Below are 17,745 nucleotides of genomic sequence, written 5' to 3'. Positions count from 1 at the left end.
TTATGTACCTGTGCTGAAAGGTGGAGAAATACTGAGTTAGCAGAGAAATACTGAGAGGATAAGTTGAAAACTGCCTGCAGGCCACAGTTTGTGTAGGATCACAGTAACATGTTATTCTACCATTTTCTGTCTGGTGAAATGTACTGTGTTCAATCAAATGTTGTTTCTTTGTCAGAAAACGTTTTTTAAAAACTTCATCAAGGGCATGTACGGAATTGTCCTTTAAGATTCTGGCATAAGTTCTGGACACCAGGGGTGAACATTAGCCAAAGTAAGACCAATAACTACTGGGCATTTGAAATGTAAATTGGGGGAGGGACTGACATCACTGGGGAGGACCCATAAGTGAGGGTGAGCACGGGGGCCCAAAAAGTGTCAGCACTACTGGAAAAAGTAACTCAAATGGTGGGATCTTCATTCCATGGGATGTGTTGGGATGGAGTAAGATACAGATAGGTTGGGATAGAGTAAGATACACATAGTCACAGGAGCTGCTGAGTGCCGAAGGGACTTGTTAAACTGCCCACCTCAATCCTCTTGGACGTTGTCCCAGTTGTTTTCTTAAACATTAGACCCTTCAGGCCTCACCCTCCCATCCACTCCTCATGTCCATACATGCCAACTCAGGCTAACACACAACTCCACCCACCTCTTTGGCAGATTATAACTCATAAACCAATTCAGTGACAGTTCTACAGACCTTATAAGGTCTTCACAAGTCTTTGTGTCTAATCAAAAAAATCTGTAAATCACATACTACATGATAAGGTCCTTTCTCCTGTGAAAATGGAGTGAATGAAGGACTGTGCATTGTTCTGTTGTGTCACCCCCAACGTACACAGTCCAAGAATTCTCTGGCAGTGTTTGTTTCCTTCAGCCCCAAATAGAGAAAACATTTTTGATCCATTTCTTGAGGTAGCACCTTCACTGCTGTATACCTGAAGTCTGGGCTTCTCCCTAAAGATATCAGAGAATCATATAATCCCTACAGTGCAGAAGGAGGACATTTGACCTATTGAGCCTGCACCAGCAACAATTCCATCCAGGCCCTATCCCCGTAACCCAACGCATTTACCCTACTAATCCCCTGACAGTAAGGGCAACTTAGAGTGGCCAATCAACCTAACCCGCACATCTTTGGATTGTGGGAGGAAACCCAGGCAGACACAGGGAGAACGTGCAAACTCCACACGGTGACCCAAAGCCCGAATCAAAACCAGGTCGCTGGCACTATGAGACAGCAATGCTAACCAATGTGCCACCGTGCTGCCCAACATTGTTCTTGCATTTCAGTGATTCACTTTCTGCCTGTGGGTGTGGTCTTCTAATTCTGATAAAATAATATCTTCCATAAGAGGCAACCAAAGCTCCTTTATGAACTACAGCCACACTGGATTTGTCACATGAAGCATGCATCCGATCCACTTGCACTGAAAGCAAGGTTAGACAACCCGAAAAGGTCTGCAGTTGTATCTGCTCTTCTTAATGCATAAAGACACAAATTGTGGGGTGTATTGTTCCTGCAAACTAAATACTGAGAATAAAAATAAATCTGTTGTCTAAGAACAAAACCTTCATGAAAAGCGTATCACTCTTACTTCTATCGACAGAAATCATATGATTGCTTGCAGAACAGAATTAGAAGGAATCTTACCAACATTTGTTGAATCCAAGTGAAGCCTGGATTAATTGGGTCTTTCTGCACAGCCAGCAACCGTAGACACCTGCCAGTCAGATAGAGACATTTGGATCTAATTTCTTCAGAGCTACTGCTCAGGTTATGGACACATGCTAGCTGAGCCAGAGCTTTCTGTCCCAATGACCTGGCTACAGTCACCCATTCCTAAACAAACAACAGTTTACACAAAATTGTATAAATTGTAGAACACATAATTGTTCACAAAAAAGTATTCACCAAACATCAAAACTTGTGTTTCTTAAATTCCATTAATATATATGTGCAATTTCAAGCAATAAAAAAGGGAACAAATCTACGTTGAGAGTTTACACATCTATGTTAAAGAGCATTTTATGAATAGTTTGACAAAATAAATTACATAATGAATTAGATTTTTATTAAAACAAAACAGGAATAAAGTCATTACTTTATGCAGTCCTAATTTTTCATTACAAAAAGTGTTCGGTGCTCCATCATGGCTTTAGTTTTATTTCATGAAGACTTCAACATTTTCAAATTGTAGACAAAAGGATTAAAAGTATGGGGAATTATTTCAATCCTCTGACAGAATGTCATTAATCTGGAATATTAACGCTATGGGCAGGATTTTCTAGATGTGTGAGCCCCAAGGCCGGATATTCTTGCCCAAGTCCAACAGACCTTTAAATAGTCTGCCAAATTTTCTGTCTCACCACTATGGTTCCTGCAGTGAGCGGGTTGGGAAATTTTCCAGCCTATGTTTCTCCTTCCACCAATACTGCCTGAATTTATATCCATACCCAATCCTTCACTGAGTCCTGACCACTACATTGGCGCCATGTTTCATCCATGGTCTCAGCCCACCAAAAAATAAAATGGAGCCTCTCTTAGTCCTATATCCCATCTCAGGCCCTTTGGTTCTCTCCCTCTGACCTTCATTCAATCTGTCCCATCCTTCATCCCAAATTAACGGCAGAGCCCCTTCAACCCCACAATCTGCAACTAACTCCATAAAACCCCTCAGCTTACCATTTTTCTGTGTACTTTCATAAGTTTTCTTAAAACTAATCTTTTTAGCCGATCCTTCAATTAACTATTTCTTTATTCGATTTATGATATTTTCCTCCCTTTCTATAAACTGTATTGGAATATTCTCTATATTATTATGCTCACATAAATGAAACTTCTTTTCTAAGAAGTGTCGTTAACAACTAACGTCGCAATCATAATGGCCCGTAACATCAGTGCAGTGGCAATTAGAGATGGATTGTCACATCTTTCCTACTTACTTACCTAGAAGTTAAGCCTTTCTTTTGTTGCTGTATCTTCCTACTCAGGCCTGGCAAGAGCAGTGTGGTGCAGCAGGTTCCTAAGGCCTTGTGTTGAGAGTAGCTGAATTGGATGTAAGGAAACCATCTTTGCTTTTCAACAGCATTTGCTGCTACAAAGCAGGTTCTCTATAAAGGTCCAGCCACTTTGAGAAACTTGGGAGAGGTCATTTGTGAGGTAATTGGGTAGGGCTGGAAAGTGGAAATTGGGCTGGGTGACCAGGGGGTCAGTGGAGTGGTCAGAAGAGACGGCCTAATGAGTCATGGGGTGAGTCTTGTTGTCAATGGAAAGGGCTGAGTTGACAGATCTGGAGAGAAGAGTTGGGTGCTGATCAATGGGATGGGGATGGAGGGAAGAGTAATTATGGGGAGGGAGCAGATCTAGTTAGGTATACAGGGTGTTAGTTAGGAGGTCCTGTGAGGAATGGTGGAGTCCTTTTGGGGGGCTGGAGGTTAATCAGAGGGAGCAGTCAGTACTGAAGTTACCCAGCAGTTAGAATTGGTTTCAATTCTTCTAACTTTTCTGGAAGATAGTCAGAACAGTTTGCGATTTGCATTGTACTTTCATATGGTTGCCATTGTAAAACAATTGCCCAGTGCAGGTTTAAACTTCCCAGGTAACTGCCATGCAATCCATACCCCAGGACTTTTGGAATAGGGGTTTTCCATGGCACATCTTTGGGGTACCTACCCATTATAACTCCCTGGAGCTGGAACGTTACGGGCCAACCCGTCACTTCTTTGTCCAATTTAATTTGTTTCAATGTTATCATTAAACATGTTTTTAAAAACGCAAAGTCACAGACAGCCAAGATTTTGAATTAGGTTTAGTTTTTCAATTGCTTATGTACTACTAGATGTAGCTCCTAACTTTTGGCACAATGGCCAATACTTGTAATAATAAATTATTTTAATCACCACTACATATTGTTGTCCAAAGATTTTAGAGTTTTAATTTTAGCTGAAGTGTTTATAAAGCATTTATTTTATTTCTCAATTTAAAACTCATTTGGTCCACGTGAACCTAAGGTGTCCAACTCCAGAGTGTACATGGACTCAAGGTGACGTCTTCAAGGTGTGCAACTTGATGCTGCACATTGGCAACTTCCACAGAGAAAGTGAAATAGGATGGTATAAATGGTTTTGAGTTACCTTTTCTACTGGTGTGTAATCAGGTGGGGAACTAATGAATTCCTCGACAATTAGCTGTAGCAATCCTTTCCTTCTTGCTGCCTCAGCTTCCTTTTTATCTTTCAAAATAACCAGATGAAGCATATCCAAAGCCAATTGCACAAAGATTAACTTGAGCGATGCCAGCTTTCTCATTAGAGGCAAACTTAAATTTGTCATCTGAAAATAACCACTGGATAAGTACTTCAAAGAAAAAACAGTCACGCCACATGAACAATGCTTCTTAAATATTCATTTAAATTGGAATCCCATTCATGACAAAATGTAGTACTTGTATTTATGATCGTTTATGAGATCTGTTTCTGTTTACTACATCTTAAATAAAATTGATGGATTCTAAGGGCAAGGTCTTACCTGCTGTTCACGCCACGCTCCTGCTGCAGCGAGGTCAGAATATTTGGCGCCCAGCGCAGCGGGATGGGAAAAATCCCACTGGCGTGAACAGTGATAAGATTCTGGCCTAAGTTTTCTTGGGTTATATACAGAGAACATAATAACTGGAAAAAGGAATTCATGAAAGAATGTTTGACTTACCAAGCTGTTTTATTTCCCCAAAAGAACACACACAGATATCTTCATGAAGGCCAGTTGTCATTGTTCATTTTTAGATTTGCTTTATCACTCTTAAAGAACAGACTCAACATCATTGCTGATTTTATGTCATGCTAACTCTCAGTATCGGTGCTTTCTTAAGCTTATACCTAGGTATCAGGTGGAGAGTAAGGATGGGAGAAAGATCCAGGAAGAGGTGAAGTAAAACCTTTTTAGCTCAGTTTAAATGCAAGAACATTAGTCTGTCAGTTGGGAGATAAAGAAGGAAAGCATCTGGATGGTTGAACTGTCCGTAATGGGAGAAATCTTCACAGTGCTGCTGAGGCAGGCTTCAAGGCTGGACCAGGACAAGGTAAAATGGGAAAGTGTCCAGTCAGTGCACCGATGAATTCTTGCTTCCAGCTAGCCTTTCTGGAGGAGGTGTGGAAAGTAACAAGGCTAGCCCTGGCAATGACAGGAAAACAATTTGCATTTTAAATGCCAAATTTGCGGGCTGATTGAGGAATCTTCTGGGATCTTCCCTGTGATGGATGGGCCCCTTGCTGAGGCCAAAGCCCTGAAGGGTTCCTACTTTCCCCCCACCCACTTTCCCCCTGGGAATCACAGAGCTTTCATAGAAATCATGGAAGCCCTACAGTCCAGGAGGCCATTCGGCCCATTGAGTCTGCCGCAACAACTATCCCAACCCAGGTCCTATCCCACAATCCCACACATGTACCCCACTAATCCCTCTAACCTACACATCCCGGACACAAAAGAACAATTTATTATAGCCAATCAACCTAACCCACACATTTTTGGATTGCGAGAGGAAACCCACGTAGACACGGGGAGAGTGTGCAGACTCCACACAGTCACCCAAAACTGGAATTGAACCCAGGTCCCTCAGGCTGTGAGGCAGCAGTGCTAACCACTGTGCCATGGTGCTGCCCCTCCACAGAAATAGCTTGGTAACCAAGACAACAGCTTAAGTGAAATTGAGATATCGTCAGAGGCTCAAGCATTTGCAACCACTTTTGGCCTGACGTGCTGAGCAGATGATCCATTTTGACATCCTCATGATGCCTGTAGGGTTTCGGATGCCAGTTTTCAGCCAGTTTGATTGGGTCAGGAAAGGGGTTAGTATATATGTCTATCACCATCTTTAGTGCAGCAAGCCCACCTGAAAACAGGGTATCACATCTACCAAATAAAACAGATATACAAAATCATAAGAGTAATCTGCTAACGGGACAAAAAGGATGAATAAAGGAGAGCTCAGACCAGGCCAGGATAGACAGGTGGTGCCGTGAGAGGAGGCAGAGCTGCGAAGGCAGGCTACTGTTAACATGCTGACAGTAATTCAATCTGCGCAGATCAGGCCAGATCCATCGCTGCCGGAAAGGTCAAAATAAGTTTGTAAACAATATCGGTTCAGAGAGAATGGTTGCGAATGATAAGTGAGTGCAGAGAATGGCCGTGTACAGGAAATTGATCACTAAAATGAAAAAATTACATTGGTCAAGCTATAAATAAAATACAAGCTTGTGTCAAACAATTCTCTTTGTGAAAAATCATTTTGCAAACCTCAATTGAAAGCCATTTTGGACTGTATGCAAGTTGATAAGGAAAAGTCCAGCTCTATAGGTGATTACAAGGAGCAAAGCTTTCCTCGTTCTAACCTCAAGATCAGAAACAGAACAAGCTTTGAGTCAACTTGTGAAGTCTCTCTGGATCTTATAACCATTCAGTCGTGTAGTCCCCCTTAACCCAGTGATTTAACAACAGTTAAAGTTAAATGAAGCAAATGAGTTTCATGTTTTGTTTGCTTCAATGTTCCATTTCGAGAAAGACTATTAAGAGTTTATTTAGTTCTGATGGCGAAACATTTTTGAATTCATTTGGATAGGAAATTAAACTTCATCTAATTTAAAAGAGCTGTAAGGTTCTGCTCAGAAGAAAAGTTTGAAAGACCAATTTATTCTCAAAACATAGAGGTAACAACTGCAATCTGACAACAGTCCAATTTAAAATTCACAAAGTAGCTGAGTTAATAAAATCGCTGAGATTAACAAGTTTCACCAAGTATTTCTTTCAAATTTGGTTAAGTAGCAAGTATCAGAAATTGAAAATTGGTTTAAAGAAGAAAAGGGATACACAAATGAGATTAAATTTGAGCAAAATTGTAGAAAGATAGAACAAGAGATATTTTTAAAATTGTGTTAAAAGACACAATCGCATGCTGACTTTTCTCCATCTCTTTAGCTGCTGTAGAAAAGTTAATCATTTCAGCAGACAGGTGAAATCACCTGGAAACTTATGATTCTATAGTAATGTATGTGCCTAAGTTACATGATACATGATTTTGGGTATTTGGGTGAGAATTGAGATTTTAAAATCAGCAAAAAATAGGTGATGTCTATAAAATTGGGCATTGGAAAAAGTTGTAACGGAGGAGAATGGAGGAACTTGTTTATTTTAATTTTAATCAAGGGATTGTGAGTTTGTAATGTTCTGTCTCTTGAAGAAGATAGAGCTGAGAGTGAATGCTGAGAATTAACTGTTTGAAATTTATGGGCTATGAGAATCTGTGTGTTTCGTTTGTTTATGTGGATGTTAACAGGTTTGTCTTACAGTTTGTTTTGGGCGTATCTTTCTGGGGAATTAACCTTACACTGAGTTTTAATTACAGGATAATTGAAAGTTTAAAAATTGATTAAGAATAAGCACTGACATTCATTTTGATTATCAGGTTCAAAGAGTTATTCCTGACACAATTGGCACAATGAAGAAGGAAAATCTTGAGGTTGGATACAGACGACAAAGTTCAGAAGGAGAGATTGTTAAATAAAAATGAATCCCGGACTGTGTTCTTGTTTGATTAAACTTGCAGCAACAAAGTAATATCCACCCCTTTGCAAGGTTGTAGAGAATTAACTCTTGATTGTTAACATCTGAAGATGTATTTATATTTTTGCAGTATTGGGAACTAAGTTTCTGAACTGTTAGTTATGTTCGGATGAACTAATCCATTTTGCTCCATTTTAGGATGTTAATCCCAGAAACAACTGCTTGCTGTGAGAAATCTGATTGACCAATGAGTATCCATTCACCTCTTACAACCCTGCCAAGCCTTCGTACAAGAAATCAGAATGGATGGATTAATTTTAATTCGTTTGATTAAGTATTCTAAAACAATTGGAGAAAATAATTGACATTTAAAGAGATTGTAAGAATACATATAGTCTAGGTGGTTTCTATAGATATACGAAATTTCTTTGGAAGAAGAGATGAAATAAATATTAATAGAAATCTGTCAGTCCTGTTATTTGAGTTTGGGATAACTCAAAGATATAAAACCTGCAATTTAATTCAGCAAGTTACTACTGAAATGATGTAATCGAAGATGAACAAGAAAGCAAAACGTGTTAATGTTCAGAATCAATTAAGGATGTTTGATTTCTGTTTTAAAGAAATGATGAAAATGCTTCATTGGACTACAAAGTCTCTCCAAACAGAATAAGATGCGTCAGTCACTAACGCAGATGTAAAATGGTCTGGCAAATAGGCAATAAAGTTTGGGGAAAGGGACACAATTTACACATCTTTAAGCAAACTGAATTTGATAATCTTGTCATCATCTGACACATTAGAACTGAACAGGAGGATATAAGCTAAGATCTGGAGTCAGAGACACCTTTGACATGAAATGGCTAATATGGTTTAAGTTATAAGTAAAATTAGTTTTGAAAAATCAAGATAGTAGAGAAAATAATTTTAAGAGAATCTTAAGATAATCATGAGAGAGAATTTTTAGAGGGCATTTTTGGTTGAAACAATTTGAAGGTAAGGATCAATAAGAATTGATCACAAAATGGATTCAGGTAAAGGAACAATGGAAAAATGGTAGAAACCTTTCCCAGACGTGATTGTTCAGCCAACACTATGATTCAAATAATTTTGGAGGATGTGATTTTCCGGTAGGGCTTCCCATGTGTGACAATATGGTACCTTTAAGAGATGTACTTGTGTCATTTTTCTTAGGAAAGAAATGATAAGATTCAATTCTGTTTAAACGGTGTTGCCTTGTCTGTTCCAGGCAGCCCACCTGCTGAGAATGCAGAAGAATAATTGCTCCTAGTTATTGGGGGGTTTGTTTTAATCTGAGTTAATGAAGTTTTGTACTTTCTAGGATATCCTCTGAGGTTTCAGAGTAGGGGTAGAATTAGGAGCACATAATGGGATGATCTAGACTTAGAGGGAAAAAGCAGGCAGTTTCAGTTTGGATTGGCAAGGAGCAGCAGTTCTTCTCTCTCTCTCTGGAGATTGAAGTCTGGGATCTGATATTGCCAAAATCAAAAATAGTTGGGATCTAGTCTAACTTCAGAAACTTGGAGTTTCTGATCTGGTCCCTAACACATCGTAAATAAATTTGAATCAAGGCACATATTTCACTGGGCAAGTACTCAAGGAAATATGTAATGGTTTGGGATGCAACAAAAATTTCACATTCTATACCATCCACAAGTTCACATATGGTCAAAAGAATAAATTGAACATTAAAGAAAACACTAGCTAAGGCCATTCAGTATACAGAGTAAGGTTGGACAGATTTACTACCTAATACCTTAACGGGACTTAAAGCAATAGCTAGCAGGATAACAGGATAAGTTTATGACCAGGAGAGCTATGAGATTGCTGGGAGATGGATTAATAGGTGGAAAAGAGATAGGACCATTAGAAGAGAGTGAAGTAATTTGCAAGGAAACTGTGCTAACTGCATGAATTAAGATGGAAAATTAGAGATCAGCAGATTACAGGCAACATAGAGGGAGATGTCACAACGGAACAAGCTATGGTACCCGGAATTGGGGAAAAAGTAATGGCTGAAGTTGTGCCTGACAAACCAGGATTCGCACCCAAATGAGTGGGTCTGTATGAGGTAATTATGACCAGTGACGCCTGCTCTTAAATGGACATCAAAGGGCTGGAAACACTCATCACAACTAAAACATTTCACTGATTGATCTTGTTTTACAGAACTAGCATCGATCGACCACTGACGACTGGGATGGTTAATTAACAGAATATTAATTACCATATTAATCCTTGAGGGACTGACGATTCTGACTGTGGCAGCGATGAGTGGCAAAACAACATCACGACCACTGAAGTGGCCCTGATACACTTCGACCAACGCAGAATGCAACACATCACAAGAAGTGCTAAATGCACCAGTAGGAGAGCAAGTCTAGGTCTGCTATTGCTGGGACATCAGAGATTTGACAGAGAAAACTGGATGAGGGGGGAGTTGAATAGGATATCTGCCTGAGTTGTTTTCAAGCTTAAACACCTTTTGCTTCAAATACACAAATTGAAAAGATGAGTTTGAATTTATTTGTGAAAAGGAGAGATATATTTACATTAAGTACTTAACAGCAAATGCCCAGATTATGAACTCCCATTGCAATACTTCTGGGTGGAATAAATTTAGCTCTAAGAATAATGTAAACTTACTAACTTGGGCAAACTGAGATAATAGGTGGATGTGGGAACGACATCCTGAAGAAAAAGATGTTACCAACACCACCTACAACAACAGCACTTGACTCCCATACCAGGAAATGCAAACAATCTGAACAGCAGTCAATGCCTCATTACCATCTGTGCCAACTGACCAACTTTCTTTGGCCCATGAGGCCAGGACCAGAAAATGGTCTCATATTAATCAATGTGACGATAATGTACACCGTGAACTGGTACACGTAGTCCTAAACATTACAGATATAGCCCTTCCCAAATGGTGTTTGACTTAGATTCTGGGATTACATCTGCCCTTGAAGGATCAGTTAGTGACTGAGGCATACCTAATCTAACGGAAGGACGCAGTCAATAGGTGTGCTGCCAGTCCCTGGAAGTGAAAACTGGTCAAGGCCTGGCCAGATAGATGATGCTGCTATAGCACCCAATACTGGGATTTCAATAGTCAATTCTAATGATTTAGTAACTGTTGGCCAGCTGGTCCAGAGCTTAAGCCTGCAGCTTAAAAGAATTCTGGGTAAGGGACAGGAGATTCAGAACACTCAAGTGAGTGCAGACCAAGGCATGACACAGATAATTCAGAACTGAGTCATTCTACTAGAGAGGCACATGTGGGCACCATCAATAAACTGATTGGGATAGGGAAGAATATTTTGGATACTGCAAGCAGAAATGATGTCTGTGGCACCCAGGGATCATGGGCCCTTGAACAGCCAAGGGAAAATTTGAGCCAAATTGGTGAGGAAGTGGTCTCATTGTGGTTACCAATGAACATCCTTTTAACTTCTCAAAACATACCGGATGCCAGCTCAGGGTTCTACTATCTGTATACAGAACTAATGTTGAATGCATTATGGAGACCAATATATTAATCAGTATATTAGTACAACAGAATAAACCACTCTGTTATACAGGCACTTAAACCTTTGAATTTTTAAATCCATAAACTCAAACAGTGAATTTTTTGTGCAAATATTTTTCACAAACACTCCAGAATATGTGTATTTTTGCTCTAAGGACCCGATTTTCCCAATGCCACGTGCAACTTTTCTGGCAGGTTGGGTTGGGAGATGCACGTGTTGGCCATTTCGCAGGTTCCCCGCGAGTGTTTACGACCCGCACGCATCTCCCAACCAAAAGGAAATGGTGCCACCAGTAACGCACAGAAAACCAACAGGAAGGGAGGTAAATCATTTGAATATATTTTACATATATTTTAAATGCATCCTAAATGTGATTATCAGGCCTGACACGGAACTTGCCTGCCTGATAGTATCTCCCACCCCATCAGAAGTACTTCACTCCAGCGAGTATACCTCCCCACATTCGGAGAACTAGAGGGAGACCCCACCAGAATGAAGGGGGGGAATTGGGGCCCCCTGGAAGTACCAGCCTGTGCCCCCAGCACTGCCCAAGGGGCAAAGTGCCCATGCCGCAGGCACCTTGGCACTGTCCATCAGGCATCGGGCAGTTCCAACAGAGTGGGCCCTATTGTGGGCGGTGCTCGGGGTGATTGGTGGGAGTGGGCATTCCTGCTGCCAGTTTGCATTGGGATTGGTCTGGGCTGGAGGGAAAATGGCGATTGGGGTGCTGGTCTGCTGGGGGGGGGGGGTAGTGCCTGCTGGGATGAGGGGGGAATTGCCACTGCTGGTGGGTGTGGGGGAGGGGAGGGGGGGAGTGGGCTGTACATCAAGGCACTCCAGGATTGGGTGGAGGTCAGGGCTGACCTGGGAATTGTTCTGGGTGCCGTGTTCAGGCCATGGGTCAGGGCTGGAGGGGCAGCAGTGCGGGGGTTCTGGGCTGGCCAGCGATTGAGCCGGCCAACAAAAGGAGAGACTGTCAGATTGGGACGACTGCGTATACGCAGAGTTCCAGAACTGTCAGACTCTGGCACAAATAGGCCCTGGGTTTTTAACGATATTCACGATTGTGACCTCTGCATTGCACAGAATGTGGAGATTCAGGTATGAAGTTGCATTGAAAAATCAGTTGTGATATAGAACAACTTTCCCATCAATTCAGCACTTCTGGGAGAGTCGCCCCCTTAATGTGGGTAACTTTATCTTGGAAAGAATACAGGGGTCACTTCAAGAGAGAATATGTTAAGGAGTAAATGGTCAGAAGGTGAACTATGTGACCAGCAGACATTGTTCACAGGAGCATTCAGTTAGCTAGCAGCTTGTGGTATGGAGGGACTGCAGCTGTACTGTCCTATTAACAATAGCTGTTGAATCTTTATAGTTATTTTGTCTGCTGAGCAATCCTGTAATATATCTTCAAATAAACCAAACCTCCATTTTGTTAGCCTCTCCTGTGGGAGATTGGTAAGCTTGTATTAAGCAAACATAGGAATGCAATACAAAGTAAATTTTCTTCTCCTTGCCCCTTAAATACTTTACATCTCTTCTCACTCCTTATTTATCATTTTTACAGGGAAATGCTTCTCTGGTTTAAGTGAAGGCCATCGCATTAACGTTGGAGTTATCAAGATTAGAGATTCTTGCACGGCGGACTGCTTGGTGACAAGGAACTGCTAAGTATTATAAACAGTTGCTAAGTGTTATAAATAGTAAAATCCATTTATTCTGATATTTTGACGAGGCCTCACAGTTGAACATTTCACATAGCTGGTTGCCATATTAGAAGCTAACTTGTAAAGAGGATCAGCAATTGTGCAGAACTAATTTATCAACAGTTACACCAGCCTGACCTGTAATAAAAATCTAAGGTTAGTCATTTTAAGAGATTCTCTTCTACACAAACTATTTGGGTTCAAGATTTGCCTTACATTAGATTATCCCAGGCTTCCCAGCTAGGCAAGTGAGCATTATAAAAGCAGTACATGTCGATTCATAGAAATCATCTTGGCAGATCCACTGAAATCAATGTAGGGAATGTAAAGGTCAAATAGATTGTATTGGCCAAGAGTGAAGTGGTAGAATTTATATTGATGAAATAGTTTTCGAGCATAACCCATTTTCAGTCTGTAACAGATTAAAACTGAGTGCTCGGGGCAGCTCTGAGTTAGCAATCAGTTGATAAATCAGTTGTACAACAAACAAGCAACACTAACTTGGCATGCCCATAAACAGGAGTGGCACTTATTTGATCAGGCAAACCAATTTGTGCTAATCAGAGCAAGTTATAGAATGACTTCTACAGTACAGAAAGAGGCCATTTGGCCCATCTAGTCTGCACTGGCACAATCCCACCCAGGACCTACCCCCATATTCCTACATATTTACCCACTAATCCCTCTAACCTACGCACTAAGGGCAATTTTAGCATGGCCAATCAACCTATCCCGCACATCTTTGGACTGTGGGAGGAAACTGGAGCACCCGGAGGAAATCCAAGCAGAACACAAGGAGAACGTGCAAACTCCACACAGACAGTGACCCAAGCCAGGAATCAAACCCAGGTCTCTGGAGCTGTGAAGCAGCAGTGCTAATCACTGTGTTACCGCGCCGCCTGGCCCACTGTGCTACCGTGCCATCCGCACCACTGTGCTACCGTGCTGCGAGAAACAAACTCAAACCATGCGCAATTAGGCTTTGGAAAATGTGGCTGGAATGCCATGGTGTCACTTTAGCAATCCTATGTTCTGGAAGAACAGGCACAAAGGCAAAACATTAAGAGTGTAGACCCAAGGGCAATTTATTTCTTGATGATAATTCAATGTGAGTTGGAAATACTAGTCCACACTAGTGTCATTTGATGCAAAGACATCTGAATAAGTTCCTGGGGTGAGATTTTCCAGCCCCTTCCTCTGCCAGATCTTCCAAAGACAACAGAAATTTGAAGGGACGGCCACAACCGCCTTGGGAAATCTGCCACAGCCGAGGCAGGAAGATCCTGCTCTTGGTATCATTCAACAGGGCTAAATCGGATTTTCTCTTCTACACAAAACTATTTGGCTTCAAGATTTGCCTTACATTAGATTATCACATGCGTCCCAGCTAGGGAAGCTAGCATTATAAAAGCAGTACCAATTTTTCTGAATGCATTTGATTAGAAGCAAGTGAGACCCCACGAATTCAGGCGCTCTTATATGATTTAACCAGTATTACCAATGCATATGGGCCCTTGCAGGGCAAAGCCTGACCATGAATGTCTTAGACATTCATAAATCAGAAATGTCAGTGCTCAGCCATTCCAACCCAAGGGATTTTCAGATAAAAACAAAGTCGCAGTTGCCCAGGTTTTGTTGTATTAGCAAATCAGGACATCTAATGACATCTGCTGTTAGTTAGAATATCCTTGGCTGTTTAGGTTTTTATAGCTTTTCCATGGCAAGTGGCTGAAAATGTAAACCGGTAATACAATTAAGGAAACAGGGGATCTGGGGCCTGAGTGAGCAAGGCGAGCAAAGCGGCATCTCTTTAACCATTCAGAACGCTGAATGGTTCTGCATGGGTCTGTACTCATTGGAGTTTAGAAGGCTGAGGGGGGATCTTGTAGAGACATATAAGATAATGAAGGGGATAGATAGGTTAGAGGTAGAGAGATTCTTCCCGCTTAGAAAGGATAGGAGGACTAGAGGGCACAGCCTCAAAATAAGGGGGGGGGGGGGGGTGCAGTTTAGATTGGAGTTGAGGAGGAACTTCTTCACTCAAGGGGTGGGGGATCTCTGGAATTCTCTGCCCGTTGAAGTGGTGGAGGCCACCTCGCTAAATATATTTAAGTCACGGGTAGATAGGTTTCTGATAGACAAGAGAATTAATGGTTATGGGGAGAAAGCGGAAAAGTGGAACTGATCCACTTCAGATCAGCCATGATCTTATTGAATGGCGAGGCAGGGTCGAAGGGCTAGATGGCCTACTCCTGCTCCTATTTCTTATGTTATGATTGTGCAATTAACAGTGCAAGCACTGACAGGAATTGTAAATTACAGTGGGTAAATTCATTGTCAAATGAGTTACAAAATAAAAATAGGAGGAAAAGAAAAAAAAGATTAAGAGACAGAAAAAGACAGAAATGAAAAGTAAAAACAAGTGATCTTTTTCAGAATCTCCAACAACAATTAATAGCTGTAATAAGAATCCATATTCATACAGATAATTTTCATTCTAGAGAGGTTAATTAGAAGTAATTAACACGTCATGTAATTGTAGAAGATCCTTAGACTTGAAATTACAAGACTCAACTTTCTGTGCCAAGTTTCATTCATATCTAGCACACAAATATTCCAACTTCAAACAATTCAATGCATTTGAAAAGTGAGGCATACGAACATCCAAATGAGGAGGAGTAGACCATTCAGCCCTTCGAGTCTGCTCTGGCATTTAAGAAGATCATGGCTAATCTAATAGTCATCTCAAATCTGCATCCCACCTACCCCCATGACTTGTTACCCACTTGCTTGCCAAGAATCTATCAATCTCTGCCTTAAAATATTCAAAGGATTTTCACAGCAACGTATTTGCAGTGCTAATGTAGGCCTACTTGTGACACTAATAAACTTTAAACTCTGCTTTCACCAATTTTTCTGGAAGAGAGTTCCAAAGACTCGTGCCCCTCTGAGAGAATAATTTTCACTTCAACTATTTTAAATGGGTGACCCCTTATTTTTAAACTTATTTTAGTTCTAGATTCTCCCTCAACAGGGAACATCCTCTCTGTATCCACCCTGTCAAGACTCTTCAGGATTTATAAGTTCTAATCAAGTCACCTTTCACTCTTCTAAACTCTGAATCAAGCTCAGTCTGTCCAGCCTTTCCTGATAGGACATCCTGCCCATTTCAGGCATTAGTCTGATATACCTGCTCTGAACTATTTCCAATGGATTTACATGCTTTCTTAAATGAGGTTAACTAATATTGTATACAGTATTCCAAATATGGTCTTACTAGTTCCTTGTACAACTGTAGCATAACCTCCTTACTTTTGTATTCAATTCTCTCCACATTAAATGATAACACTCGATTAGCTTCCCAAATTATTTGTTGTACCTGTATGCTAGTCTTTTTTGTATGCTACTGTCTTTTCATGCACATGGGAAGAGAAATCTCTCTGTACCTAAGAGCTCTGCAATCTTTCACTATTTAGATAATTTGCTTCTATTTTTATTCTTCCTGCTTAAATGGACATTCAACATTTTCCCACATTATACTCCATTTGCCAGATCTTTGCCCATTCATTTAACCAATCTATATATTTTTTGTAGCCTCATGTCCTCTTCACAACTTACTTGCTTATCTATCTTTGTGTTGGCAGCAAATTTGGCATTTATCCATTCAACCGATATTTATATAAATTGTAAACAGTTATGGTTCTAGCACTGATCCCTGTGACATAACACTCAATACATTTTGCCAGCCTGAAAAAGTCTCATTTATGTCTACCCTCTACTTTTGTTTACCAACCAATCTTCTATCCATGCCAATATGTTACCCCCTATACCAGGAACTTCTATTTTCTGCAATAAACTTTGACATGGTACTTTAGCAAATGCCTTCTAGAAACCTAAGTATAGTACATCTACCAGTCACCCTTTATTCACAGCAAATTACATCCTCAAAGAGCTTCAATAAGTTGGTTAAACATGATTTCCCTTCACAAAATCATGTTGGCTCAGATTTAGACTTAGCCAAGTGCTCTGCTATAATATTTTTAATAATAGCATCTAACATTTTTCCTCCGATTGAAATTAAGTTAACGGTGGTATCCTGGTTTCCGTCTTCCTCCATTTAGAATAATGGAGTTACATTTGCTATCTTCAAATTTGTCGGGATCATTCTCAAATCTAGGCAATCTGGAAAATTAAAACCAATGCATCAACTACCCTCATCAGCCACTTCTCTTAAGACTTTAGAAGGATGTCCATCAGCACCCAGCCTCTTAACAGCCCACAGCTTTAACAGTTTTATTACTGTTCCTTTTACTACCACCATGCTATTTTCCTGTGTCCCTTCCTGATTTATAGCTGCTTCAGGGCTGTTATCTTTATAATGAACACTAATGCAAAATGTCTGTTCAATTCAGCTCCCTTCTCTTTGTTTTCCATGATCAGTTCTCCAGACTCACTTTCAACAGGACCAACGATCACTTTGTTAACTCTTTTCTTTAAGCAAAATTACCATCTGATGCAAACAAAAGGATGCCATTTTCGTGAAACTAACAACAGAGCAGTGTAACTTGGACTGCAGTTTCTGTATATGGGCAGCACAGCGGTTAGCACAACCGCCTCAGAGTGCCAGGGTCCTGGGTTTGATTCCCAGCTTGGGTCACGGTCTACGTGGCATTTGCACATTCTCCCCATGTTTGTATGGGTTTCCTCTAGTTGCTGCATTTTCTTCCCACAGTCCAAAAGATGTGTGGGTTAGACTGACTGGCCATGCTTAATTGCCCCTTAGTGTCAGCGAGACTAGCAGGGTAAACATGTGGGATTATGGGTTTATGGCCTGGCTGGGATTGTTGTCGGTGCAGGCTCGATGGGCCAAATGGTCTCTTTCTGCATTGTAGGGATTCTACGATTCGAGTTCAAACGTTAATCCT

The 17,745-nt window shown here is 40.8% G+C and overlaps 1 protein-coding gene across 1 annotated transcript in view; it reads right to left on the bottom strand.

The window, feature by feature from the left end:
• The window catches only part of cfap46 (cilia and flagella associated protein 46), a 169,761-nt gene that overhangs the window by 45,683 nt on the left and 106,333 nt on the right, over positions 1 to 17,745 (bottom strand). Inside the window, exons 40-41 of the mRNA XM_080206034.1 lie at positions 4,138 to 4,335; positions 1,655 to 1,843 (exon numbers count right to left, since the gene is read on the bottom strand). Of these exons, the coding sequence (XP_080062160.1) occupies positions 1,655 to 1,843; positions 4,138 to 4,335 (387 nt within the window). The remainder of the gene's footprint in view (positions 1 to 1,654; positions 1,844 to 4,137; positions 4,336 to 17,745) is intronic.

Source organism: Carcharhinus amblyrhynchos, chromosome 17 (genome assembly GCF_965287045.1).
Source record: "Carcharhinus amblyrhynchos chromosome 17, sCarAmb.v2.hapA, whole genome shotgun sequence".
Classification (NCBI taxonomy): domain Eukaryota; kingdom Metazoa; phylum Chordata; class Chondrichthyes; order Carcharhiniformes; family Carcharhinidae; genus Carcharhinus; species Carcharhinus amblyrhynchos.
Note: the sequence above shows the minus strand (reverse complement) of the source record. Positions and strands in the feature narration are given on the sequence as shown.